At 40.8% G+C, this 26,409-nt stretch overlaps 2 protein-coding genes and 1 long non-coding RNA gene across 8 annotated transcripts in view; 2 read left to right on the forward strand and 1 right to left on the reverse strand.

Moving 5' to 3' along the window:
• myom1b (myomesin 1b) overlaps window positions 1-12,067 on the forward strand; it is a 35,824-nt gene extending 23,757 nt beyond the window's left edge. For 4 of the 5 annotated variants that reach the window (XM_064941784.1, XM_064941785.1, XM_064941787.1 and 1 more), the window contains 13 exons: window positions 183-242; window positions 384-451; window positions 648-761; window positions 2,246-2,333; window positions 2,420-2,458; window positions 2,779-2,884; window positions 3,166-3,329; window positions 3,467-3,503; window positions 5,577-5,599; window positions 5,730-5,785; window positions 6,081-6,296; window positions 9,037-9,187; window positions 9,876-12,067. In XM_064941784.1, the coding sequence (XP_064797856.1) occupies window positions 183-242; window positions 384-451; window positions 648-761; window positions 2,246-2,333; window positions 2,420-2,458; window positions 2,779-2,884; window positions 3,166-3,329; window positions 3,467-3,503; window positions 5,577-5,599; window positions 5,730-5,785; window positions 6,081-6,296; window positions 9,037-9,187; window positions 9,876-10,141 (1,388 nt within the window). In that variant the 3' untranslated portion in view covers window positions 10,142-12,067. Of the gene's footprint in view, window positions 1-182; window positions 243-383; window positions 452-647; window positions 762-2,245; window positions 2,334-2,419; window positions 2,459-2,778; window positions 2,885-3,165; window positions 3,330-3,466; window positions 3,504-5,576; window positions 5,600-5,729; window positions 5,786-6,080; window positions 7,398-9,036; window positions 9,188-9,875 lie in introns of those variants that run through there. The other variant, XM_064941788.1, reaches the window with a different exon arrangement.
• On the reverse strand, window positions 77-1,573 carry LOC135517472 (uncharacterized). The gene is made up of 3 exons (XR_010452032.1): window positions 1,432-1,573; window positions 540-641; window positions 77-439 (listed from the first exon to the last, which is right to left on the reverse strand). It is a non-coding gene; the product is annotated as an uncharacterized LOC135517472 (long non-coding RNA).
• A 96-nt stretch (window positions 12,068-12,163) lies between the features above and the next one.
• Window positions 12,164-26,409, forward strand: part of LOC135517471 (phosphatidate phosphatase LPIN2-like) — a 40,621-nt gene continuing 26,375 nt past the window's right edge. The window contains exon 1 of one of the 2 annotated variants that reach the window (XM_064941791.1): window positions 12,164-12,279. The gene's annotated coding sequence lies outside the window, so the exon portion shown is untranslated. Of the gene's footprint in view, window positions 12,280-12,314; window positions 12,339-26,409 lie in introns of those variants that run through there. The other variant, XM_064941793.1, reaches the window with a different exon arrangement.

Consider the following 26,409-nt stretch of genomic DNA (forward strand, 5'->3'; position numbering starts at 1 on the left):
GGGCAGTGAAAGCTTACTATAAACCATAAACTATTGTGCACACATTATTGACAAATGTATCTGGTTTAAATAATATCCACGTCAATGTACAAGACACATCATCGTGACTATATTACATGAAAGATAAATGTGATTGTACGTGAAAGTTTTGTTACCTAATCAGGAGTGATGTGTTTTTCCAGTGTTCAAGGGGCTGCAGAAGGAGTCTGCGTTCATGCGCAAAGAATGGCACAGAAAGCAAGGTATGGGATCTTTTTCAATGAAGAAAATATGTCTTGAGTGGAGTAGTGATACGGTGAGATATTCGATTTATAGAACAATGTCAGAAATCATAGCGAACATAATTGATCATTGAAATAATCCCACTCTCTTGTTTTTCGTAGGCCCTCACTTTGTGGAGTATCTGAGTTATGAAGTGACCCCCGAATGTTGTGTTATCCTGAAATGCAAGGTGAGAATGCCGAGGCAAAGGGTTAGAGGGAACTCTTGGATAATGGATGTCAGTATTAGGAAAATTCTTCTTAGGTCAGCTCACACACCTCTCCAGATGACTTGTTACCCACCGGTGTGCAGCAAAGAAGTGGACCTGAACATCATATCTCTGTCTATCTCTATTTCTATCCATCTGTCGCTGTCACCCTCTGCAGGTTGGGAACATAAAGAAAGAGACTGTTGCATTGTGGTACAAGGATGGGCGCGAGGTCAAGGGAGATGAGAAACTCACCTTCACCGAGGGAGTGCTCAAACTGGAGATTGCTCAGGTGAGAGGGATTCTGCAGTTATTTCATGCACATCATACAATAGAAATATATATACAGTATCACAAGCCTCTTATGCAGTAGTATAAGACCATACTGCACAAAACCTGTCTTTAGAGGGTTAAGAATATTGTTTTGCACATTACTCTAGGCTATATGAATGGCTCTTCTATACAGTAGACTACATATAGGTTGTAAAATATAATGTAATATTTTCAGTATGCTGCACATGTATGAACATACTGTATGTACTGAATATTTTTGTAATATGTTCTACACATCATTATACAGTCAATGTGCTGTTTGTTTGCAACTGTGTATGACTGTCATCATTGCACATCTCTGTCTATATGTTCATATATCCTAAATATATGGGTTCCTCACACAACATGGATGCTATCTTCTGGCTTCCAAGATGGTGGAGAAAGTTGAGCATAAGTCGGTCTTGAAGGGGTTGCGACCATGTGAAAAGTTTTTTGTTCTTACTCTGATCGTAAATGACTGTCTTAATATCGCTTTCTTAATTATATTAATCACAATTTCTCTGTCTTTTCCAGTTACAGCATCTAACCGATCCTTACTTACATTTGTATGAAACCTCTTAAATTCCAACCCCCACCATTTATTATTTCTTACTAAATTACAGCATATTTTGACACGATTCAACATTTACCTCTAACACACCATGTCTCGACCATTGTTCTCTGTATTAAAGGTAGACTGACGTAGATGCAGAAAGGAAACGGCATAGTGGGTCAATTTCCTTAACAACTAAGAGCTGTGAAGCGCGAGGCTCAACTTCTCTGCTGTTTCGGTGCCTGGGCTACCACACTGTAAACAGAGTGAAGCGAACCCGTGCACATGCGCAGATATTGAGTGTGACTGTGTGAGAGTGAGGCCTTGCATCTCGCTCATCTCAATATCTCCGGTGCTGCTCGAGGCAACATCATTTCGCAGAGTCTACCCCTTTTTAATGTGTTTTATAAAAATCTGTTTTTATGTCTTTTACAGTATAACATGTCCATTTGTAAATCACCTGTTTTCCACCCTACATCTGTCTACCTAGTCTTCAGCCAAACACACCACTCATCTCCGTGTGTAGTCCAACGGGCGTGTCATCAAAAGTGGCACAGTGTGTGCACGTGTGACACGCAATCGTGCCTTAGCGGTGCAGTATGTAAACATGTCACGTGTGTCCTATTACAGCGTGATGCTCCTCCTGCAGCTGTAGCGACAGACCTAGACAATTCCCTCGAGGACCTTATCTGGAGAATGCTAAAAGTTGGGATCAGCGTGATCTTTTTGTCATCTTAAGTGATCATCTTCTTGGTTTTGCTGTTTTGAGAATGCTTTTTTGCTTTTGTGTCAAATAAATGTGTGTCCTGCAGCACCCATAGCAGGGGAGAAAAGCTTGCCTTTTCGCTTGAGAGTTGAATTTTCTCCATTTACAAAATGATGTGTGTCTCAAACCTAGCCTTCTCTTATAGATCTCAAAGAAGGATGCCGGTGTCTATGAGATTGTTCTGAAGGATGACAGAGGGCAGGACACATCCACGTTGAATCTGACAGAACAAGGTGACTAACCCCTCAAAGCCATACCTCACTGTGTGTGCAGTAAAGCGTCAACAAGGCCTCATCATATTTATATTTCTGTCCTCCAGGTTTCAGGGACTTGATGAATGAAGTGTTCAGTAATATTGGTGAGTACATGTGTCTCACTGCAGTGGTAAACCCATTAACTAAAGTTGAACTTGTGTTCAAAACATCCGTAAAGTCTTCCTCTGTAAAGTTGCTCTGTGTAATGTTGCACTCTGTAACGCCTCTGTAATGCTGCACTTAATAACGCCTTAGTAACGTTGCACTGTGGAACATCTCTGTAATGTAAGACTGTATAACATCTCTGTAACGTTGCACTGTGGAACATCTCTGTAATGTAAGACTGTGTAACATCTCTGTAACGTTGCACTGTGGAACATCTCTGTAATGTAAGACTGTGTAACATCTCTGTAACGTTCCCTAGCCAACTCCTCCACTGCACTGAAGATCCAGAGCACAGACGAGGGCATCAGACTCTACTCCTTTGTCAGTTACTACAATGAGGCGCTCCAGGTCACCTGGCACCACAAGTGTGTAGTCTCCTTACGTGTGTGTGTGTGTGTGTTTGTGTGTGTGTGAATGTGTGTGAATGTTTGTGCGCACGTGTGTGCATGCCTGAGTGTGCGCGGGTGTGTTCCTGCGTGCGTGTGTGTGTGTGTGAATGTTTGTGCGCACATGTGTGCGTGCCTGAGTGGGCGCGTGTTCCTGCGTGCGTGTGTGTTTGCGCATACGTTCAACTGTCAGGTGTGTGTCGCCTGTGAGATGCAGCCTATATGTGTGTGTGTCAGTCAGCTGTTTTTCTCTCTGATAGGGATTCAGCGATAGCCTTCACAGACCGCATTAAGAGTGGTGTGGTGGGAGAGCAGCTGTGGCTACAGATCACAGAGCCCACAGAGAAAGACAAGGGCAAATACGCCATCGAGTTCCATGATGGAAAGGGCGGTCTGAAGAGGACTGTAGAGCTGTCTGGCCAGGGTGAGGCTACGGCTGAGTTCCAAATGGCACCCTATTTCCTATATAGTGCACTCATTTTGACATCTACATGGAATTAAGCGGCTCCTGTTCCTTCACCAATGCTTTGATAGATATTCTCACCTCCTCTTTTCTTGCAGCATTTGATGACGCATATGCAGAATTCCAGAGGCTCAAGTAAGTTAGCTCATATTAGTAGATATTCATACACCCTTTTTCCCCCATTGTATTAGCCAGCTCCTCTACATGTTGTGGATGTGGCATGCCATTAAGTACCCAGCAAACCCGGAACATTCCCAGGACATGAGCTAACATTCCCATGAAGTTCTAGTTAGGGTTTGAGCGAACATTGGGATGAAAACGTCCCACACCAAATATTTTTTCCTGAAGGAAATGTTTGACGTGAAATATCCTTGTAATGCTCTCCTTACAGTCACTAAAATGTTGTGCATAGCATGTGTAAAAACTACCACATAATGTTCTCATCGGGTGTGTGTGATAACACAATGTAACAACACAACATTCCAGTAATGTTCTTAGGAACATACTGCCGCAACACAATGAGGGAGCAATAGAAGTGGTTCTTAGCAAACATTACAGGAACGATCTGCTAATGTTGATGGATATGTTATTTAGAACACCCATAATAACAAGCAGAGAATATCTCTACAACGGTCTCATAAGGCTATTCTGTGACAAGCCATGGGTTCCAAAAACATTCCCTGAACATACTTCGGCAATTATGTCTGGACTCAATTGAATACTTTCTGAAAAAACCTCACAGAAACATTCCTAAACATCCCAAATAACATTCAGGGAACGTTCCCACGAGACTTTCATGAAGTTATTGTGTGATGTGATAGCATGATTGTTACGATAACGTTCCCTTCACAAACGTCAGCAAATATGTCTGGATTTAATACAAGTGGTTCTGAGAGAACTGGAATGTTCTGCTCATGTTAATAGGGCCATTCCACCAAAAAAAGTTCCTTTTGATATTTTAAGTAGAAATTGTGCATTAGTATTGCATTTAAAAGCCTTTTATATTAAATGAAGTGCCTTTTTAATATAGACCACATAAGAAAAAACAAGAAACCCGCACACGGCTCTTGCTAGTATCACTGCTCTTCATTAAGCTGTTACGTATCGGCCTCAAGGCCTTTGTCAGAGCTTTTGTGAGTGTTTATAATTTTCACCCTTATGTAGACATTGCACTATTCACATCTGTTCAATGCATCGAATGGGGCTGTAAAATAAGCAAGTGTTACCAAATATAACAATGTGTGTACATAAAACACATTAAACAAGTCAGTAAAACCACAGTGAGGATAAGTAAGTTTTCATAAATCATTGGGTACAATGCAATTAAAAAACGTCAGCCTAATCTAATCCAGGCTGTATCACATCCCACCGTGATTGGGAGTCCCATAGGGCGGCGCACAATTGGCCCAATTAGGCCGTCGTTGTAAATAAGATGGTTTTCTTAACTAACTTGCCTAGTTAAATAAAGGTTTAATAAAAAATAAAAAAGAATCTGAAGTGATGCACATTAATTTATGTTCACATTTACAATTTTACATGCATGGGCATTTAATCATTAAGACCTTTGGGAATAATGTCTGGTGGGTGAAAATCCCAAAACATTTTCTTTTGCTCAGAGTATTATTTATATCACCTCCCCTGTCTAATATCTTGACTTTCTCAATGCCACAAAATCTAAAGGTAGAAATGTCATGAAATGTCATGTAGACCACATGGAAAATTCAATAAATTAGATTTTCTTTATATGAATAAAGACTTGCTGAAGTGCCAAAGGGAATGCTGGGTAAAACTTAAATAGGATATTTCAGAAACCTTTTAAAGAATACATAAAGATGTGTGTGAGAATTCTTGCAACATCTATGCACATTCTCACATGTTCTAACACCATTCCCACAACTAAAGGAAATGTTCTAGGAACATTCACAGAACCAGTTTTGGTTTGCTGGGTACTCTGCATCAATCTTTCCTTTCATGTGATTTCTATCTTTGGTGTTTCTCTCTGTCTGCCAAGCCACTCTCTCTGTGCATGTATGTTTATATAGCAGTCTCTGACAGGCTTTGACAGGCTTTGGGTAAGGGCATAGGGAAGTGGGCAGTCAGATGAAGCCTTTACGTAGACACACTTCCTGGCTCCAGTCCAAACACATTCTCTGGATGTGCTTCTCTTATCTTTGTTCTTCCATTCTGTTCTGTCTCTTCCATTTTCAGAGCGGCCGCTATTGCAGAGAGAAGTAAGTACACACACACACACACACACATTATTAGATGGGGATGAGAGGGCTGCTCTCAGTATTGTAGTGGGTACTGATATTTTTAAACTGATCTGAGGTCAGTGGTCTAATTTGGTGCTCTTTGTTACAGATCGTGCTCGTGTGGCAGGAGGCCTGCCTGATGTCGTCACCATACAGGAGTTAAAGGTAACCATGTCTGGATGGATCTGTATATGTACTGTATGTCCATGGTCCCATACTGGTCTGGGACTCAGGTATTGCAGACTTGATTGTGTATGACACTACTACTGCTGCATCTGAAATGGTATCCCTAGTAATTCCCTATTTAGTGCACTACTTTTAATCAGAGCTATGGTCAAAAGTCATACACTATATAAGGAAGGGCTCTGGTCAAAAGTAGTATGCTATGTAGGGAATAGGGTGCCAAGTATATGGTGCCATTTCGGACACACCTTATTATGTGTGATCTTCTCTCCATCAGGCCCTGAACCTGACCTGTAACATTTCGGGTGAACCCCTGCCTGAGGTCGTCTGGCTGAAGAACGAGAGGGAGATTGTGTCTGATGGCCACTACGTTATGAAGCTCGAGGCGGGCAAGTACGCCAGCTTCACCATCACCACGGTGAACACGACAGACTCGGGCAAGTACAGCATCCTGGTGAAGAACAAGTACGGCACAGAGAGCGCCGACTTCACCGTAAGTGTCTTCAGCCCCGACAGCAAGAAATAAGGGAGAAAGAAAGAAGGCCGGCAAGAAATAAGGGAGACCTCAATCTTTGCGTAAATATTATGTATAAAAATACATAGAAAAAGACAAAGAAAAAAGATGGAAGGGATACAGAGTCCTGAGCATTGGTTTGAGATGGTTTTTATGGTGGTCTATACAGTATTTAACTCTAGTTTGAAAAGGTGTATCGTTTTACTCTGAGCATGAAATGCCCAAAGGTTTAGAGAAAAATCTGAGAACTGTTTCAGCATTTTATCTTATAGAATTACAAAAAACATAAACACAATAGTTTAGGTCCAATCATCCTTTATTTTGACCCTAAGATGAGTATAGTTATACATTTATAAAATTCCCCCATGTATTACAATATGTTGCTATATTTTACTAAGTATTGACACACTAAAAAGGCATGTAAAGACAAATGTTTGTGTTGAATTCAAATGAATTTACTGCAACAGACGTATAACTAAAAGGTTAGCCATCTAGTATTGTCTAAAAAGGACTGTGATGCTGAAAACCTTGTTAGCTTACTCAAAGGTTATTACTGTATGTGCCATGCCACGGAGAAAGGAAGATTTTTTTCTGTAATGTGGAATTTTAACAGATCCTGTGTTTTTTCATTCACAATCATTGTTTACTGAATATGATGTCACTACATATGCCACTCAGTAGTGTTATTACATCACTCCTTCTGCCGCTATGTTGTGATTATGGCATCCCTTTCTCTGATTTATGACATCACTTCCCCTATCACTATGCAGTGATTATGACATCCCTTCCTCTGTCACTCAGTAATGATTATGACATCACTTCCTCTGTCACTCAGTAATGATTATGACATCACTTCCTCTGTCACTCAGTAATGATTATGACATCACTTCCTCTGCCACTATGTAATGACTATGACATCACTTCCTCTGTCACTCAGTAATGATTGTGACATCACTTCCTCTGCCACTATGTAATGATTATGACATCACTTCCTCTGTCTCTCAGTAATGATTATGACATCACTTCCTCTTTCCCATGTCTCATGAGAAGGACTAATAAAATGGAGCATGTATTCCCTCACCACCTCCTCCTCTGTTGTCTCACTGTGTATTGTTCCCTCTGTACAGTACCCCACTCTTCATTCTCCATTCTCTTCCTCCACTCTTCCCTCCCTGCTTCAGTCGCCTGTTCACCATTCTCTCCTGGTCACTTGTCTGATATTGTCTGATGGTCATCTTGTCTCCGAAAGACCATGAAGGCATCTATCACCAATGAGCAACGCAATCCCTCAGTCTGAACATACACAAGCACCTCTCCCCTTACACAAGGGAGTCAAACTCAACTCCTTGACGACGCACACACTTGCTGATTTTTGTGTGTTACCTTTTAATAAGTGGCTGATTTAGACCTGGGTCTGTGGCCCTTGGGGATTTGAGCTTGACAACCCTGCTGCTTTGTACATATGCGGCGTCTCTCAATACGCTCAACCAACTGCACTCTGTCCACACACACTTCCACTGAGCATCCTTCCTCCCATCACATTTCTCTGTACTGTGTGTTTGTAAGCACAAATCACATTCAGACATCCACCATGTTTTTGTTCATTAGATGTTTTCTCATCAAGAATTCACCACTAGTAGGACATTAAATTATCTACGTCCCAAATAGCAGCCTATTCCCTATATAGTTCACTATTTTTAACCAGTGCTCTATGGGCCCTGGTCAAAAGTAGTGCAATAAATAGGGAACAGGGTCCCATTTGGGAAGCAGAAATAATCTACTGCTACATACGGTCAATGATGTGACGTAACAGTGCACCAAGCCCTCATGATAAAGGAAAGGAACATCTTATCAGCAACTCACACACACGTGAGCTTGTTATTGGTGCTGAATGGGAAAAGTCTTAGTCATATATTTAGCATGTGTGCCAGTCTGGGACACCATTTTTAGATTCGCTGACTGGAAACGATGGACATTAGACCCAGGTAATGTGATCGCAATGACATTAAAACAAAACAATGGGTTAAACCACCAGAATATAATGAGAGTAGCCTGTTACATAACTCAAACATGTGGAGAGACCAGGAATTGGATTAGCCAGTGGTCTGAAACAAGAATATCAGGGCCTGTATTCATAGAGTGTATGAGTATCAGTTCCCAATCATTCATATTCATTATAGTCTAAGAGGCTAAACTGATCTGAGATGCTTTATGAATACAGGCCCAGGTTCCAATCAGCTACAGTATCTCAAGTGTTGTATTATTATTTTTTAGCGGGAGGCTATTCCATGTGGTAAAACATGCTGCTCTCTGTTTCCAGACACACTAAACCGCAAAGCATTAATACAAAACAATTGTCCATGCACAAGTAAACATGATCAATAGCTTATTACACCAGCAATAATACCATGTGATCCTGGAACAAAATGTGTTGTTGACGTGTTTTTTTGCAGCCCTCTTCTCAGAAGACGTTTTAGGGACATTTAATTTGTTGGCCTATAAATCACATTAGGAAAGCTTTGCAGTCTGGTAAGTAATCTCAAATGTCAACAATGTCTTTGAAGTAGAGACCATTTTGTTTTTAAGATGGCTTGATGAAATGACACTTTTTAGTCACAGGACTAGTTTTAGAAGTAGCTAGGGGAATTCTGTGTGCAAAGTATGTGTGTGTGCGTGTGTGAGCGTGCGGGTAAACCCTAAAGCCTTTTCCATTTGCCAGTTGGCTGTAACAGAAGGCAAAGGGGACTTGGGAGTGACCTCCTATTTGACTGATGCTGATGGGAACGTGATCATTGGGTGTAAAAGCAGACCTACCACCCCAACAGAGAGGAGGAAGTCAGTCACTGGGAAGAAAATGCAGAAGAGAAAGGGTGAGGGGACAGTTGTCCACAATAATGTGTGCAAGAAAATACTGTGCGCAAAAATATTTTAATGTGCACAAATACAAATATTCGGCTACACCTTTAATTAGGCCACACTTCTCAATGAAAGAAAGAAACTTACTACCAAGTTAAAACAGTGTACAGAGTAATGATCTAATCCCACAACCCAGATCTGGCATAACAGTCTGTCACAAGAGACTGGGGCTTATCTCACTTCAATGTGTCAGTTATTCACCTTCAGAAGGAGTGGATAGTGTTATCATCATGTTTATCCTTTTCGAGTCAAAAGTGTAAGCACTATCACAACAAGTCATGTTTGAGGTTAGGGAAAAAAATCTAGTTAGGTTGATTTCTTCACCACCAAAACTAGGGAAGTTGTTTTGGATGGACTTTTTGGTGATGGGAAGGGCAGTCTTGTGATTGAGTAAGTGGTTAAACATAAGTAATGTCCTTCCTCTGGAAGAAGTTTTGTGAATTTCTTCACCTGTGTGTGTGTGTCTGTGTGTGTGTGTCTGTGTGTGTGTGTGTGTGTGTGTGTGTGTGTGTGTGTGTGTGTGTGTGTGTGTGTGTGTGTGTGTGTGTGTGTGTGTGTGTGTGTGTGTGTGTGTGTGTGTGTGTGTGTGTGTGTGTGTGTGTGTGTGTGCGTGCGCGTGCATGCATGTGCGTGTGTCCTTAGATTCCGTAATCCTCCAGAAGCCACCAGAGGAAAAGGAGGGGAAGAAGAAAGAAGAAAAGAAGATGGAGGACAAAACAGATGCTTTGCCAAAAACCACAGACAAGAAAAAGGCTGCCCCTGCTGTTGCAAGCAGGGTCGGCAAGCAGGAGACCCTGCAGCAGCCCACAACTACAGCAGATGAGGTGAAGCGAGATGATGTCCCCACATCTGAGAAAACGGCAGAGAAACCACAGATTAACAAGGGCAAAAACGATCAAGATGAGTGATGATCAGAAAGCTGGTTACATAAGTGAAATAGTTATTTTGGAGTTTGATGTGGTTTCCACGTCTTGCATGACTGATGTGTGTCTTTCAGCATCACTGAAACAACACTGGAATAACTGTTTTTCTCCCAACATTGTAATTCACTCATCCTTTTCTTCAAAGGCCCAGTGCTGTCAAAATGTCCACTAATGAAACTAACACTCAAAAATTGGATCTGTGTAATTTCCTGATAGTTTCTGTTAGAAAACACAATCTACACAGGACTTTCTAATCAGCAGCTTTGAATGAGCAGGCATTTCGGCTTTCCATTGTGACATCCACATGCGGTAAATTTAATAGAGCAGTAACAAAGAGAATTCCAAATCTCCCTGCCAATAACAGCTAGTTTTCAGTTTTCCCCTCCCCCTCAGACCACCCCCAAGCAGTCCTAGCGAAATTCTTGCTTGAGAAATATACTGAACAAAAATATAAACGCAACATGTAGAGTGTTGGTCCCATGTTTCATGAGCTGAAAAAAAGATCCCAGTAATTTTACATATGCACAAAAATCATATTCTATCAAATGTTGTGCACAAATTTGTTTACATCCCTGTTAGTGAGCATTTCTCCTTGGCCACAATAATCCATCCACTTGACAGGTGTGGCATATCAAGAAGCTGATTAAACAGGGGACAATAACAGGCCACTCTAAAATGCCACAGATGTTTCAAGTTTTGAGAGAGCAATCAATTGACATGCTGACTGCAGGAATGTCCACCAGAGCTGTTGACAGAGAATTGAATGTTAATTTGTCTACCATAAGAAACCTCCAATGTCGTTTTAGAGAATTTGGACAGCTGATGAAACTGAGGAGTATTTCTGTCTGTAATAAAGCCCTTTTGTGGGGAAAAACCTGTTTTTGTTGGCTAGGCCTGGCTCCCCAGTGGGTGGGCCTGGCTCCCCTGCCCAGTCATGTGAAATCCATAGATTAGGGCCTAATTCATTCATTTCAATTGAATATGAACTGTAAATCACTAAAATTGTTGAAATTGTTTAATGTTGAGTTTATATTTTTGTTCAGTAGAGTTTCTTTGCTTAATGGAAATATTTTACAGTTAAGTACTTAATTGTACCCAGAAATGATTTGATATTGATATAAAAACGGCTGCATTGGGCCTTTAAGAGCAGGGACGATTAGAATACAGAGTGAGGGATGTAATTTTGTATTACAATGTATAATTCAAACATGTAGGCTGCACTATTAACTTGTAGCTCAAAGGAAGGCCCACAAAAAAGGCATAATTTGCAGTCTTCAAATCTTTAACCTTTGGTGGTGTTATTGCTTGCATTTTTTTGCTTTCAAGATTGATTATAATGCAGTAATAGGCCACTTTAAGACACCTGAGATTGGGAATGATATATGTAAAACAGGAGTATGTGTATTGAGGGATACACAACTGACCGACTTTTGAACAAACATTAGTTTCTCATGCACAGCCCTTATATAAATCAAAGACACCAAATGAATGATATGGGTCTATACGCAAAAGAGGAAGTGAAGGACAAACGAAACGTGAATGCCTGAAGTTAACCCGAGCAGAGTAAAATCACAGCAAGGTCAAATATTAGAACATGTCACTCAGTTCACCCAATTAGCTTGGAGGCAACATCCAAATGGAACAGAGAATTGGACCACCAAATAAAATGTTCCTAATTTTATTTTTATTTTTTAACATTTAAATTAATATCACTTGACGAATGAACGCGTGTAATTCATACACGATTATCGAGGAGATTGCATGGGCCACTTCTCTTCACTGGTATAATTGTTGGAAATAGCGCATTTCTCTGCATTGAAAATAATGAGTCGTGTTATGTTTGGTAGCCTGTAGGCCTGCACAATACGGTGTGATAACAATTAAAAATAATACAAGGTTACATTGTAAAAACGCGTCTGTGTGTAATTTATCAAATTGAAACGTTGTACGGGTAAAATGCCAGTAGATGGAAAGTGTTACATTGTATCACGTGAAAGCACCGTTTGCGTGGTCAGATGATCACAGCGCCGCGAGACAAGCCAACTACGTCGAGGCTCGAGTGGAGGTGAACTGCCACGGTGAGAAGTAACTGACACCGGCTGCCAAATGATCGTCTGCAAACGGTATGTAATTTCAAGTACTAGGCTACTCTCGTCGATAAGATGCAGTTCTCTGCGAAACAGTAGGTTGAAACAGTATGTTTTTCATTGAGCCTTCAGTGCGAATCTCACGTTTTGACTGGGCTAGCTACATGTAACGTTAGCTTAGGCGACACAGTAACGTTGTCGGGTTTAGCCTTACCTAACGTAGCAGACGTACAATAAACTGTTACTGTACGACGCTAGCTCTAGTTCGTATAAATAACGTTTTAAAAAAAAGACATGATGAGCAGCTTCGCTCATCAAGCTCTAAATTGTAGGGGGATGAAATATACATACATATATTTATACATATAACGTTATTTGGGTTTGGATTGCCTCTAGTTTGTCTGACGTTATGGATGCCAAGAGTGGCTAGGGTGGCAATGGATTATAGCATACTTTCAGTAAATGTTTATAGCCACAGCTACAATATCACACAGTCTTACTCATAAAGCTTAGTAGATATACAATGTTGCTAGCTTTTACTTAAGAAAGGTTTGTCTTGAATGACAATTTGGCATTGAAGACAAACCCATTGAAATGTAACTTAACCCTTGAATTGAAGAATACGCTCTCTAACATCTAGGCTACTTGCAGCCAAATGTCATGTCATGGGGTACATTTGGTCTATAGTCTATTGTTTACTTTTTTGTTGGTGACCCACAGTGGTGGACAAAGTACTAAATTGTCATACTTGAGTAAAAGTAAAGATACCTTAACATCAAATTACACAAGTAAAAGTGAAAGTCACCCAGTAAAATACTACTTTAGTAAAAGTGTAATGTACTTAAGTATTAAATGTAAAGGTATAAACCATTCCATATTCCTTATATTAAGCAAATCATACAGCACAATGAAAATTGTAATTTGTATTGACGGATAGACAGGGGCTCAGACATAATTTACAAACAAAGGGAAGGGAAGGGAAGGGGATACCGAGTCAGTTGTACAACTGAATGCCTTCAACTGAAATGTGTCTTCCGCGTTTAACCCAACCACTCTGAATCAGAGATGTGCGGGGTGCTGCCTTAATGCATTTGTGTCCAGATCAGAGGCAGTAGGGATGACCAAGGATGTTCTCTTGATAAGTGTGTGAATTGGACCATTTTCCTGTCAAAATTTGGGTGTCAGAGAAAATGTGTGGAGTAAAAAGTACATTATTTTCTTTAGGAATGTAGTGAAGTAAAAGCAAAAGTTGTCAAAAATGTAAATAGTAAAGTAAAGTACAGATACCCCCCAAAACTACTTAAGTAGTACTTGAAAGTATTTTACTTAAGTACTTTACACCACTGGTGACCCACTATTTGATGTTGTGCACATGTTGACTTTAAAATGACTTAATCCCAGCTCATGGCATGTTTTGCCATAGAATTGGCTCCTGAACTGAACACACAATCTTTGCAAAGCACATTGCTAGGCACTTTGATGTGGAGCAGTACATAAATGTCAAGAAAAGCCAGATATACACTGTAATCTTGTAAATAAGATTACTGCTAGCCAAGGTGCTCTCTAACCATCTTAGTGGCCACTGAGTCAAGGATGATAACAGGTCTTCTACAGCAACGCCTGTTGATAAGGCAGAGCAAACTTGTCTTTACCCTCAGTGTCTAGCTGTAACTGAATATTATATGCTGTATGTGTCTGGATGTAAGAGAACAATATTATTAATGTGTTAATTACACTATTAGGTGCAAAACACCATAAATGACCAATAGTGCAGTAGAAGGAGCTTATTGTTGTTGACAACAACAGAGTACTAAGCAGTGCAGTAAGCAAGTTCTGATCCACAAATAAGGATACAGTCCCATGGGTGCAATAACAAAAATACCTCCACATGCAAGTGACACATTCAAAATGAAAACAAAACCATATCTGGCGTCTGTATGTGCCATTCTAAAGTTCACATTAACTGAGCTCGGCAAGGCAATGTAGTGGTTTCCTTTTGTGGGTGCATGAAAAAGTTAGTCAGTTTCATCAGCAAACTTGATTTGATGTGTGCTTTACTGAAATTCTACTTACTGTAACTGGCTCATACTTCTTACTGCATTATTAGATCACAAACCCAATAGGCTATACGTTTCCATGTAGGCCTAGATATGTACAGTCAGTTTAATAGTTGTGTGCTATACCTGCCATTTTTCTGTCTAAATTAGGCAATGTGAGTGTAGTAGGTTACAGGCAGGTCTCTGACCTAGACCGAATGGATGTGTAGCCAGCGGAATCCTCCAGAGTTCTAACATGGCTGACATGTCATCTGTACTTCTTTGGAAATTTCTGCTTTGTCCATGAAAAGAGTTTGCCACTGCAGCTTTGATTCAAACAGGCCATGGCAGGGCAAACTACACATCATTGGGGCATATTTTACGTTAATTACCAACCTGATTTAACTGAAAACAGAGAATCATTTATTTTATCTTAACCACAAGTTATGTAGAAAATAACATCCAATGACATTTAGACCTAGCATCCTTTGCTCGTTTTTCTGAATTGTACTGTTTTGCCATGTTGCTAAAGGGTGTAATTTAATTTAGTATGACCTTACACATACGTCTGATGAATTTCTTCAAAGACTCTTGTTTCATACAATTCAGGTCTCCTAAAGGTTGTTTAGTCTTCGCACATTTTGACATTTTGCTTTCTAGTGCCTGCTTTGAGCTCACCATGTTGGGTCAAAGCCCTCAAATGGGTATGTAATCGTTTTTAAGGCTCAGGTCTGGGGTAAATTTCCTTCATAGGGTTTGTGTTGGCTTAGAGGGGAGCAAAGGCCACAGGGGCTCTGGACCGGTGCATGGCACAGGCTGGGTGGAGGGTGGCAGAGTTAGGAGGAGAGGGGCAGAGTGAGTAGAGACCGCCTGGTCTCAGAGTACAGTGCTATCCCCGCTGAGGTGAACAGGCCTTGGGCCCCGGGGAGAGAGCAATGGACCTCTCAGTATGGTGCCCTGATCCAAGAGACTCAGTGGAGAACCAGGACTCACATCTCCAGGACACAAAGTCCTCCTGGACTCTGGTGAGTTGGGATTCCCTCATTAGTCTGCAACTAGAGTACGTTGTGGTGCATTTTTTTTGAATGAGTTTACTTATACAGTACTTTATCAGAAATGTTTGTTTTTGTAGTTTATCAGATGGATGGGTTATATAAAAAAAAGTGAGCAACATCAGGTTTCTCATATTTAATTTGTTTTTTCTTCAGAGTCACATAATGCTGTGACCGATTGGTAGTAACTGTTTCTTTCCACAAGTGATGGAAATGTGCTTCTGTTGGAGATTTACTTTGGGTTCAAAGTCCAGGGCACTGGTATGCAGCTCAATAAGTTCATAAGAAGTTGTCCATGTAAGGTGCTTAAATATTGTTGGGTCGTTCCACCAATTCGGTGCCTTTTGAGAAGTGTAACTTGTTCCAATTTAAAAAAAAGATTTTACCTAATTTTAACATTCTGTCATAAAGAGAACATGTTCAACTTAACCTGTTAAGGATGCTGCGAATTTTCGGAACTTTTTGTTAAAAATCACTTTAAAAAAAATAAAAACCTATCAAGAGGTTAAATATAAAATGACAATAGTAAGTTCCTATTAAGTGCCCAAAAAGGCAACGGGGGTGACCGCAACGGGGGTGACCGCAACGGGGGTGACCGCAACGGGGGTGACCGCAACAGGGGTGACCGCAACAGGGTTGATGATTTCTTCTTAAATCAGCCACAGATCCCCTTGTGACAGGAGGAATGGGAGCTTGTTGTGTGCAACAGGGAGTGGCAATTGAATGCAAGCTTCACAAAAAATTAAATTGTTTCAATATTTCTAGCCTGTCTATATATGGGGAACAGGGTTGACGTGTTATGCCCAACCGGCTCAGTTTTCCACCACAAATCACCAGAAAATGGCAAAAAAAATTGTAGAACTATTCCTTTTACTCTTTGATTTGACTGTTAGATGTTCAATGTTTCTTTAAAAAATATATATTCAATGGAATAGTTTCACCGTATTAAAATGATAGGGTTGACCTTAAAATTAGCGACAGATGTAAATTAATCACTAATCACATGAAATAAATAATAATATTCTAATATTCAGAAATTACTTTGTCAAAGCAACAAAATAACTGGTGCTTTAAAATTAATGGTAAACATTTTTGGGACTAAGTGTGTTAAAATCTTCCTAGAAGTGACACAGGGTTAATGGATTCAAAATGCTGTATTTTGGAACTTTAGCAAGCTTTTATTAAAACATGTATTGAATTCTCCAGGTTGTCTATAGTAAATAGATATAACAGTGGTTCGAAAACGCAATATTCGGGCACGATTTATACTTAAAATATCAAAAGGCACTCTTTTCGTGGAACGACCCTGTTATTGTAGAGTTATGAAGGCATTTCTGCTGCATTCTGTGTCCTTCATTTGGTGTAAAGATTTTTTTTTTCCTGTACCACACCAGTGTATCCACTCTTTTCATTTAGCAGCGTTAGCCCACCGCTGCTAAATTGTTGCCACCCATGCAAAAAATATTTATTTCTGCCGAGACATGCTTTTAAATGGATAGTCGTTGGCTCAATGACTGGAAGTCTATGGGAACAGCTAGCATGTCATTGCGCTTACGCTATGTAGCAATGCATCCCTCCCCCCTCACTCTTCCCTTGCCGTTACTGCAAAAAAAATAAAAAATCATAGGAGAAACACTACACATACAAAGATTTAATTTTGGAGACATACCTTGGCAATGACCTCAACTGTGTGTGTGTTAGTGATGTACAGATCAGCTGTTTGTTCATCCGTACCAACCCGCAATTGCTAATAACCTATCCACAACTGCCCGACAATGTGAAAATCTGAGGCCCCTGACTCTAAGCAGCTAATATAGAAAATAGATGTACTGTGTGCTACAGTCAGAGACAGCAGAAATATTTTTGGGGCAGGGGGTGCAGGATTGTTTTGGTAGGCTATTTGTTAGTCAACTTGACTATAATTAGATACATGCAGCTTCTCTTCTGTTATTATACTCTATATTGGCCTAGAAGACTGGAAAACCCCTTGCTCACCAAAATAATATCATAAATTGGTAAAATTAATGCTTCAATCTAGTTGACATCAGTAAAGTTTTCATTTCTGCTTCTTTCGCGGAGCAAAGACATTAAGAAATCATAGGCCCCAGGGCTTTGTTTTTTTAATATCATTATTTTTGAATTTCATGCAATTCTGTGTCATTTACATGATAGAAGACATTAGCTGAATCTTTTTTAATACCACAGAAATGACCGAAATTAGTGGTTACTCTGACACTGACAAACTGAAATGAATCTGGTCTTGAATTCAAACAAACAATAGCCCAGGCCAATGAAGCGACACACTGATCGTACAATATTAGGAGGCAATATATATACACTGAGTGTAAAAAACATTAAGGACACCTTCCTAATATTGAGTTGCACCTCCTCTTTTGCATTCAGAACAGCCTCAATTCGCCGGGGCATGGACTCTACAAGGTGTTGAAAGCGCTCCACAAGGATGCTGGCCCATGTTGACTCCAATGCTTCCCACAGTTGTGTCAAGTTGGCTGGATGTATTGTGGGTTGTAGACCATTCTTGATACACACGAGGAAACTGTTGAAAGTGAAAACCCCAGCAGCATTGCAGTTCTTGAAACAAACCCGTACAAACAAAGCCTGGCACCTACTACCATACACCGTTTAAATCTTTTGTCTTGCCATTCACCCTCTGAATGGCACACATATGCAATACATGTCTCAATTGTCCCAAGGTTTAAAAATGTGATATCAATAAGGGATCATAGCTTTCACCGAGATTCACCTGGTCAGTTTATGTCATGGAAAGAGCACGTCCTTAATGTTTTGTACACTCAGTGTATATCATAAGCTACAGTAGGCTACTAAATACAATTTCCAGTGGCACACTGACTCACCTAATGATGAAGATGAAGCCATGCCCTATTCACACTGGACTAGTATTACTAGAGAATGTTGGCTATGTAATTATAACCCCAGAATGCCGCTATTCCAGAGTAGGATTCGGACGGGATTAGTTTTTTTCCAAACAATTTTTTTCCCTTCTCAATAAATTGACAGTTATGACAAAAGACTGGAGGTTTTTATTCTAAGATATTTCAACATGTCTATCTTTGGTATAGTGTTGCCATAATATTTGAATTGAGGAAGTGTCATCATAATCATTATTTTAGCGATCTGCAGTAGAATACTTCCTAAATGTCCCCCAGCCTGCAGATGTAAGTTAAACAGTGTATTTGCACATGAGATGCATTTTTAGGCTATGGATGACAAAGTTAACTTGTCATTTCTAAAAGTTTAGTTCAGTTAATGCTGCTTTGTGATCTATTAATGACACGTGCTGCATTAAATATGCACAATCTTTTTTTTATACACTACATGGCCAAAAGAATGTGGACACCCCTTCAAGTTAGTGCTGACAGGTGTATAAAATCGAGCACACCACCATGCAATCTCCATAGACAAATATTGGCAGTAGAAAAGCCCATATTGAAGAGCTCAGTGACTTTCAACGAAGCACCGTCATAGGATGCCATCTTTCCAACAGCTCGTCAAATTCCGCCCTGCTAGCTTCACCCGGGAGCCAGCTGCATCAATGTGTTGGAGGAAACACCATACAGCTGGCAACTGAAGACAGCATGCATGCGCCCGGCCGCCACAAGGACTCGCTAGAGCGTGATAGGACAAGGGCATCCCAGCCGGCCAAACCCTCCCCTAACCCGGGCGACGCAAGGCCAATTGTGCGCCGCCTCATGGGTCTCCCGGCCGCTGCCGGCTGCGACACAGCCCGGGATCGAACCTGGATCTGTAGTGATACCTCTAGCACTGCGATGCAGTGCCTTAGACCGCTGTGCGGGAGGCGTAAGTGCTGTTATCGTGAAGTGGAAACGTCTAGGAGCAACAACGGCGTAGCTGCGAAGTGGTTGGCCGCACAAGCTCACAGAACTGGACTGCTGAAGCTTGTAATGCATAAAAAACGTCTGTCCTCGGTTGCAACACTCACTACCAAGTTGCAAACTGCCTCTGGAAGCAACATCAGCACAAGAACTGTTTGTCGACAGGCTCATAAAATGGGTGACCATGGCCGAGCAGCCGCACACAAGCCTAAGATCACCATGTGCAATGCCAAGCGTCGGCTGGAGTGGTGTAAACCTCGCTGCCATTGGACACCGGAGCAGTGGAAACGCGTTCTCTGGAGTGATGAATCACGCTTCTCCATCTGGCAGTTCAACAGACATATCTGGGTTTAGAGGATGCCAGGAGGATGCCAGGAGAAGGCTACCTGCCCAAATACATAGTGTCAACTGTATAGTTTGGTGGAGGAGCAATAATGGTTTGGGGCTGTTACAATATACAATGACATTCTAGGCAATTCTGTGCTTCCAACTTTGTGGCAACAGTTTGGGGAAGGCCCTTTCCTGTTTCAGCATGACAATGCCCCCGTGCACAAAGCAAAGTCCATATAGAAATGGTTTGTTGAGATTGGTTTGGAAGAACTTGACTGGCCTGCACAGAGCCCTGACCTTAAACCCATCAAACACCTTTGGGATGAATTGGAACGCCGACTGGGAGCCAGACCTAATCGCCCAACATCAGTTCCCGACCTCACTAATGCTCTTGTGGCTGACTGGAAGCAAGAAATGTTCCAACATCTACTGGAAAGCCTTCCCAGAAAAGTGGAGGCTGTTATAGCAGTAAAGGGGGGAACAACTCTATATTAATGCCGATGATTTTAGAATGAGATGTTCGACGAGCAGGTGTCCACGTGCTATTGACCATGTAGTGAATATTTTCAGTTACCCAATCAAGGTGGGGTCCCCCAGTTACCCACGTGATCCCCCTACCTCCTCTACTCCACCATCTGATGTTTAGCAGAGCGACAGCAGGTAGCAGCAGGCTGCCTACACTCATTGAGAGTCTTCCTGTGGTTGGCTGTTGCAGTGAAAAAAATCTAAAATATATGTATAATACAGTATATACTGTATATATAATATATACAGTACCAGTCAAAAGTTTGGACACCTCAATGGTTTTTCTTTATTTTTAATACTTACATTATACATTGTAGAATAATATTGAAGACATCAAAGCTATGAAATAACGTGTATGGAGTCATGTACTGTAGAAACCAAAAAAAGTGTTTAACAATTCAAAATATATTTATATTTGAGATTTTTCAAAATAGCCATCCTTTGCCTTGATAACAGCTTTGCACACTCTTGGCATGCTCTCAACCAGCTTCATGAGGTAGTCACCTGGAATGCATTTCAATTAACAGGTCGCCTTGTTAAAAGTTAATTTGTTGAATTTCTTTCCTTCTTAATGGGTTTGAGCCAATCAGTTGTGTTGTGACAAGGTAGGGGTGGTATACAGAAGATAGCCCTATTTGGTAAAAGACCAGGTCCATGTTAGGGCAAGAACAGCTCAAATAAGCAAAGAGAAATGACAGTTCATCATTACTTTAAGACATGAATTTCAAGAACTTTGAAAGTTTCTTCAAGTGCAGTCGCAAGTGCCTTCATGGTCGAATTGTTTCAAAGAAACCACTATTAAAGGATACCAATAAGAGACTTGCTTGGGCCAAGAAATACGAGCAATGGACATTAGACCAGTAGAAATATGTCCTTTTCGTCTGATGAGTCCAAATGTAAGATTTTTAGTTCCAACCGTCGTGTCTTTGTGAGATGCAGGGTAGGTGAACGGATGATCTATGCATGTGTGGTTCCCATCGTGAAGCATGGAGGAGGAGGTGTGATGGTGCTTTGCTGGTGACAATGTCAGTGACTTTAGAATTCACGGCACACTTAACCAGCATGGCTACCATAGCATTCTCCAGCGATATGCCATCCCATCTAGTTTGCGCTTAGTGGGACTATCATTTGTTTTTCAACAGGACAATGAACCAAAACACACCCTCAGGCTGTGTAAGGGCTATTTGACCATGGAGAGTGATGGAGTGCTGCATATTATGACCTGGCCTCCAAAATCACCCAACCTCAACCCAATTGATATGGTTTGGGATGAGTTGGACCGCAGAGTGAAGGAAACACAGCCAACAAGTGCTCAGCATGTGTGGGAACTCCTTCAAGACTGTTGGAAAAACATTCCAGGTGAAGCTGGTTGAGAGAATGCTAAGAGTATGCAAAGCTGTGATCAAGGCAAGGGGTGGCTACTTTGAAGAATCTAAAGTATATTTTGATTTGTTTAACTGTTTTTTGGTTACTACATGATTCCATATGTGTTATTTCATAGTTTTGATGTCTTCACTATTAGTCTACAATGTAGAAAATAAAGAAAAACCTTGAATGAGTAGGTGTGTCCAAACTTTTCACAGGTACTGTATATAGAAAATATATATACAGTTGAAGTCGGAAGTTTACATACACCGTAGCCAAATACATTTAAACTCAGTTTCACAGTTCCTGGCATTTTATCCTAGTAAAGATTCCCAATCTTCGGTCACTTTATTTTAAGAATGTGAAATGTCAGAATAATAGCAGAGAGAATTATTTATTTCAACTTGTATTTCTTTCATCACATTCCCTGTGGGTCACTCAATTAGTATTAGGTAGCATTGCCTTTAAATTGTCTAACTTGGGTCAAACGTTTCGGGTATCCTTCCACAAGCTTCCCACAATAAGTTGGGTGTGTTTTGGCCCATTCCTCCTGACAGAGCTAGTGTAACTAAGTCAGGTTTGTAAGCCTCCTTGCTCACACATGCTTTTTCAGTTCTGCCCACAAATGTTCTATAGGTTTGAGGTCAGGGCTTAGTGATGGCCACTCCAATACCTTGACTTTGTTGTCCTTAAGCCATTTTGCCACAACTTTGGAAGTATGCTTGGGCTTTGACTTCCTGACTGATGTCTTGTGATGTTGCTTCAATATATCCACATATTTTTCTTTCCTCAAAATGCCATCTATTTTGTGAAGTGCACCAGACCCTCCCGCAGCAATGCACCAACACAACATGATACTGTCACGCCCGTGATTCACGGTTGGGATGGTGTTCTTTGGCTTGTAAGCGTCCCCCTTTTTCCTCCAAACATAACGATGGTCATTATGGCCAAACAGTTATATTTTTGTTTCATCAGACCAGAGGACATATCTCCAAAAAGTACGATCTTTGTCCCCATGTGCAGTTACAAACCGTAGTCTGGCTTGTTTTGTAGAGGTTTTGGAGCAGTGGCTTCTTCCTTGCTGAGCGGCCTTTCAGGTTAGGTTGTCGACATAGGACTCGTTTTACTGTGGACATAGATACTTTTGTGCCTGTTTCCTCCAGCATCTTTTTGTGGAGTGGTTGAAAAAGTAGTTTTAATGACTCCAACCTAAGTGCATGTAAATTTCCGACTTCAACTTTATATTTAAACTCAGCAAAAAAATAAATATCCCTTTTTCAGGACCCTGTCTTTCAAATATAATTAGTTAAAAATCTAAATAACTTCACAAATCTTCATTGTAAAGGGTTTACACACTGTTTCCCATGCTTTTTCAGTGAACCATAAACAATTAATGAACATGTACCTGTGGAACAGTCGTTAAGACACTAACCGCTTACAGACGGTAGGCAATTTTTATTTTATTTTTCCGTTATTTTTACCAGGTAATTTGACTGAAAACAATTTCTCATTTACAGCAACAACCTGGGGAATAGTTACAGGGGAGAGGAGGGGGAAGAATGAGCCAATCGTAAACTAGGGATTATTAGGAGACCGTGATGGTTTGAGAACCAGATTGGGAATTTAGATAGGACACCGGGGTTAACACCCCTACTCTTACGATTAAGTGCCATGGGATCTTTAATGACCTCAGAGAGTCAGGACACCTGTTTAACGTCCCATCCGAAAGATGGCACCCTACACAGAGCAGTGTCCCCAATCACTGCCCTTAATTAAGGTCACAGTTATGAAAATATAGGACACGAAAGAGGCCTTTCTACTCACTCTGAAAAAAACAAAAGTAAGATTACAAAAGTAAGGGCTAGGGCCATTCCCCCCCAGAAATGTCTGGGAACTTGGTGGAAGAGTGGGGTAACATCTCACAGCAAGCACTGGCGAATCTGGTGCAGTCCATGAGGAGGAGATGCACTGCATTACTTAATACAGCTGTTACTTTTGATTTTGATCCCCCCTTTGTTCAGGGACACATTATTCAATTTCTGTTAGTCACATGTCTGTGGAACTTGTTCAGTTCATGTCTCAGTTGTTGAATCTTGTTATGTTCATACAAATATTTACACATGTTAAGTTTGCTGAGTTTATTTATTTTGCTGCCTCTTGGGCCCCCCTCGGGCCTAGGCCCAGGGGCTTCGGCCTTGGTAAGCCCCTGCATTAATCCGGTCCTGGGACCCGATAGAAAATGCAAGAAACTAGACAACAACAACAAAAATGGAAAGAGTTTTGGTGCAAAATGTCATGTGGTTGAAATACTATCCGTTTTTATGATGCTGATTAAGATAACAACACTTCTACAGATGGTATCTAACTGCGCATTCGCATTCTCTCAAAATGTTGAAAGAAATCATATTTCTCCACTCCTCTTCCCGAGTTGAAAATTTGGTGAAGAAATCCTTAATTCTGCAGGAGTTATTATTATGGTTATGTGAGAGGTTATAGACCTACAGTAAGTGTCCAGATTTAAGTTTCCATTTAACCCATCTGAACATTAGACTACAGTTCCCTTGACGTGCCATAGGCCTACTTGAAGTCCCCTCTTGTGACTGTCAAATTTATATAGCACCTCAAAATCATCACAAGACATTGTCCTTTCTGCCTCCAATAGAAAGATTTTTATGCCCACTCCCAAAGCATTTGGCAATTGGCATGTAGGCTTTTTGGCGAGCGTACAGTTTGGCCCTAAAGCTTGGGCTTATACACTCATGCCAGATAGCCTAAAATAATGAAATTACAACCTCAATGTAGCATATATATATATATATATAAATAAATATAAATATATATAAATATAAATTGCACAAAAATGTTACATTTATGGATGTTTGAAGGCAGTGGTTCCCAACCTGTCATTTAATTGTTTTAAAGAACTTAGTCCAGTTTTAAACTTGCTCTTGAAAGATGTAATAGTAGAATGCACAAGGTGCAATTTTGAAATTGGGTAGTGCATCATCTGTTCCTCCAATCACATGAATACACATTATACATGGCAAAATGTATAGAATTGCAAGAAAATTTGCTTTAAAATGCAACATTTTCTTTCCACCCTATGACAAAATGTGTGGAGTTGCAGGAAATAAGCTTTAAACTTGCTCAATTCTCTCAACCAACAAGAGGGGTGTGAACAGTTTGTATCATGAACAGTGCTTGTGCCCATAGAAGTAGATGTGGTGCATGTGATGCTCCCCAATGCTGGGAGGGGGGCCCCCGAGTGAAAACGTTTGGGAATCCCTGTTTTAAGGTATTGTTTGTTTTCTGTGTTGAAGCCATTTGCCTTCATCTTGGCACTCCGCCATCATTTTTTTGCCACATTTATATTATTACAGACACCTTAATGCATACTTTTAAATTATATTGTGAGCTAAACATACAAATAAAAAATGTCTTTTTTTTTTTTTACATTTTTGTTAGATGACTAATGTTTCTGTCCCCACTACATAAAAACAAACAAAATAGTTAAATACATATAATTTTGTCCTTGAAACATTTTATTGAAATACTGTAGAATTCCATTAATTCCTATGGAGGACTGCTCCTACTGGGAGCCGACATGTGGCTTCAAAGCCTCTCAATGGGCAAAACATAGCATCAGCAATCCAGGGTTTATATACATAATTGACCTTAACGATACATCCCAAACTGTAGTTGATGCAGTACAATTCAATTGTGTTCTTCATCCATTTGTTTTCTCCATCCATCAGCTCACTCTGCTACAGTGGAACATGGGAATGAATGGCCCCAAAAGCATCAAGATCAGCAAAATCCACCCCAAACAAAAGAGCTTTATAAGTGCCACTCTGTGGTACTGTTGCCCTGTTTATGTCTCTGTCCCAAATGGCACCCTATTCCCTACACAGTGCAATACTTTTGACCAGAAACCATACGGAATAGGGTGCTCTTTGGGACATGGAGGCCTATAACTGACCTCCATGCTGTAGGCAGCAGTAATCTGTGCTCGGGCTGCAGCCACAAGGGGATTGCTAAGCCTTTGACTTTAAACTGTTTGGGGCAGCAGATAAAGCTAAATATTTTCTGAGGCTGTTGTTACCAACAACACAAGTGCCATCAGGTTATTAGAGTTACACAGATGGCAAATTGTGTGACTATTATGGGGTTGTCAGGAAATAGGATGACCTTATAGGCCCCTACAGTGTATTTTCATTGACTTGTCAATCCCTCCCTACAAATGTTGATATATTTCAATGCCTTTCTGCTCACTTATTTATGCCTTCACCAACCTTAACTTCAGGGCTCTACGCAGGGCCGGATTAAGAAATCATAGCCACCACCCAAGGCATACAAAGTATATGTTATGGTGTGGGGTAAAGTTTTCTGCCATGGTTTAGGTCCACCTGTAGAATCTATGCCAAGGCGTAATGAAGCTGTTCTGGCAACTATACAGTATATACAGTGCCATCGGAAAGTATTCAGAACCCTTGACTTATCCCACATTTTGTTACATTACAGCCTTGTTCCAAAATTGATTGTATTTAATTATATACATATCACATTTACATAAGTATTCAGACCCTTTACTCAGTACTTTGTTGAAGCACCTATGGCAGCGATTACAGCATCGAGACGTCTTGGGTATGACACTACAAGCATGGCACACCTATTTGGGGAGTTTCTCCCATTCTTCTCTGCAGATCCTCTCAAGCTCTGTCAGATTGGATGGGGAGCATCACTGCACAGCTACCATAAGGAGTGGCTTCCGTCTGGCCACTCTACCATAAAGGCCTGATTGGTGGAGTGCTGCAGAGATGATTGTCCTTCTGACAGTTTTTAACATCTCCACAGAGGAACTCTGGAGCTCTGGCAGAGTGATCATCGGGCTCTTGGTCACCTCCCTGACCAAGGCCCTTCTCCCCTGATTGCTCAGTTTGGCCGGGCGGCCAGCTCTAGGAAGAGCTTTGGTGGTTCCAAACT

This window comes from Oncorhynchus masou, chromosome 28 (assembly GCF_036934945.1).
Source record: "Oncorhynchus masou masou isolate Uvic2021 chromosome 28, UVic_Omas_1.1, whole genome shotgun sequence".
Lineage (NCBI taxonomy): Eukaryota > Metazoa > Chordata > Actinopteri > Salmoniformes > Salmonidae > Oncorhynchus > Oncorhynchus masou.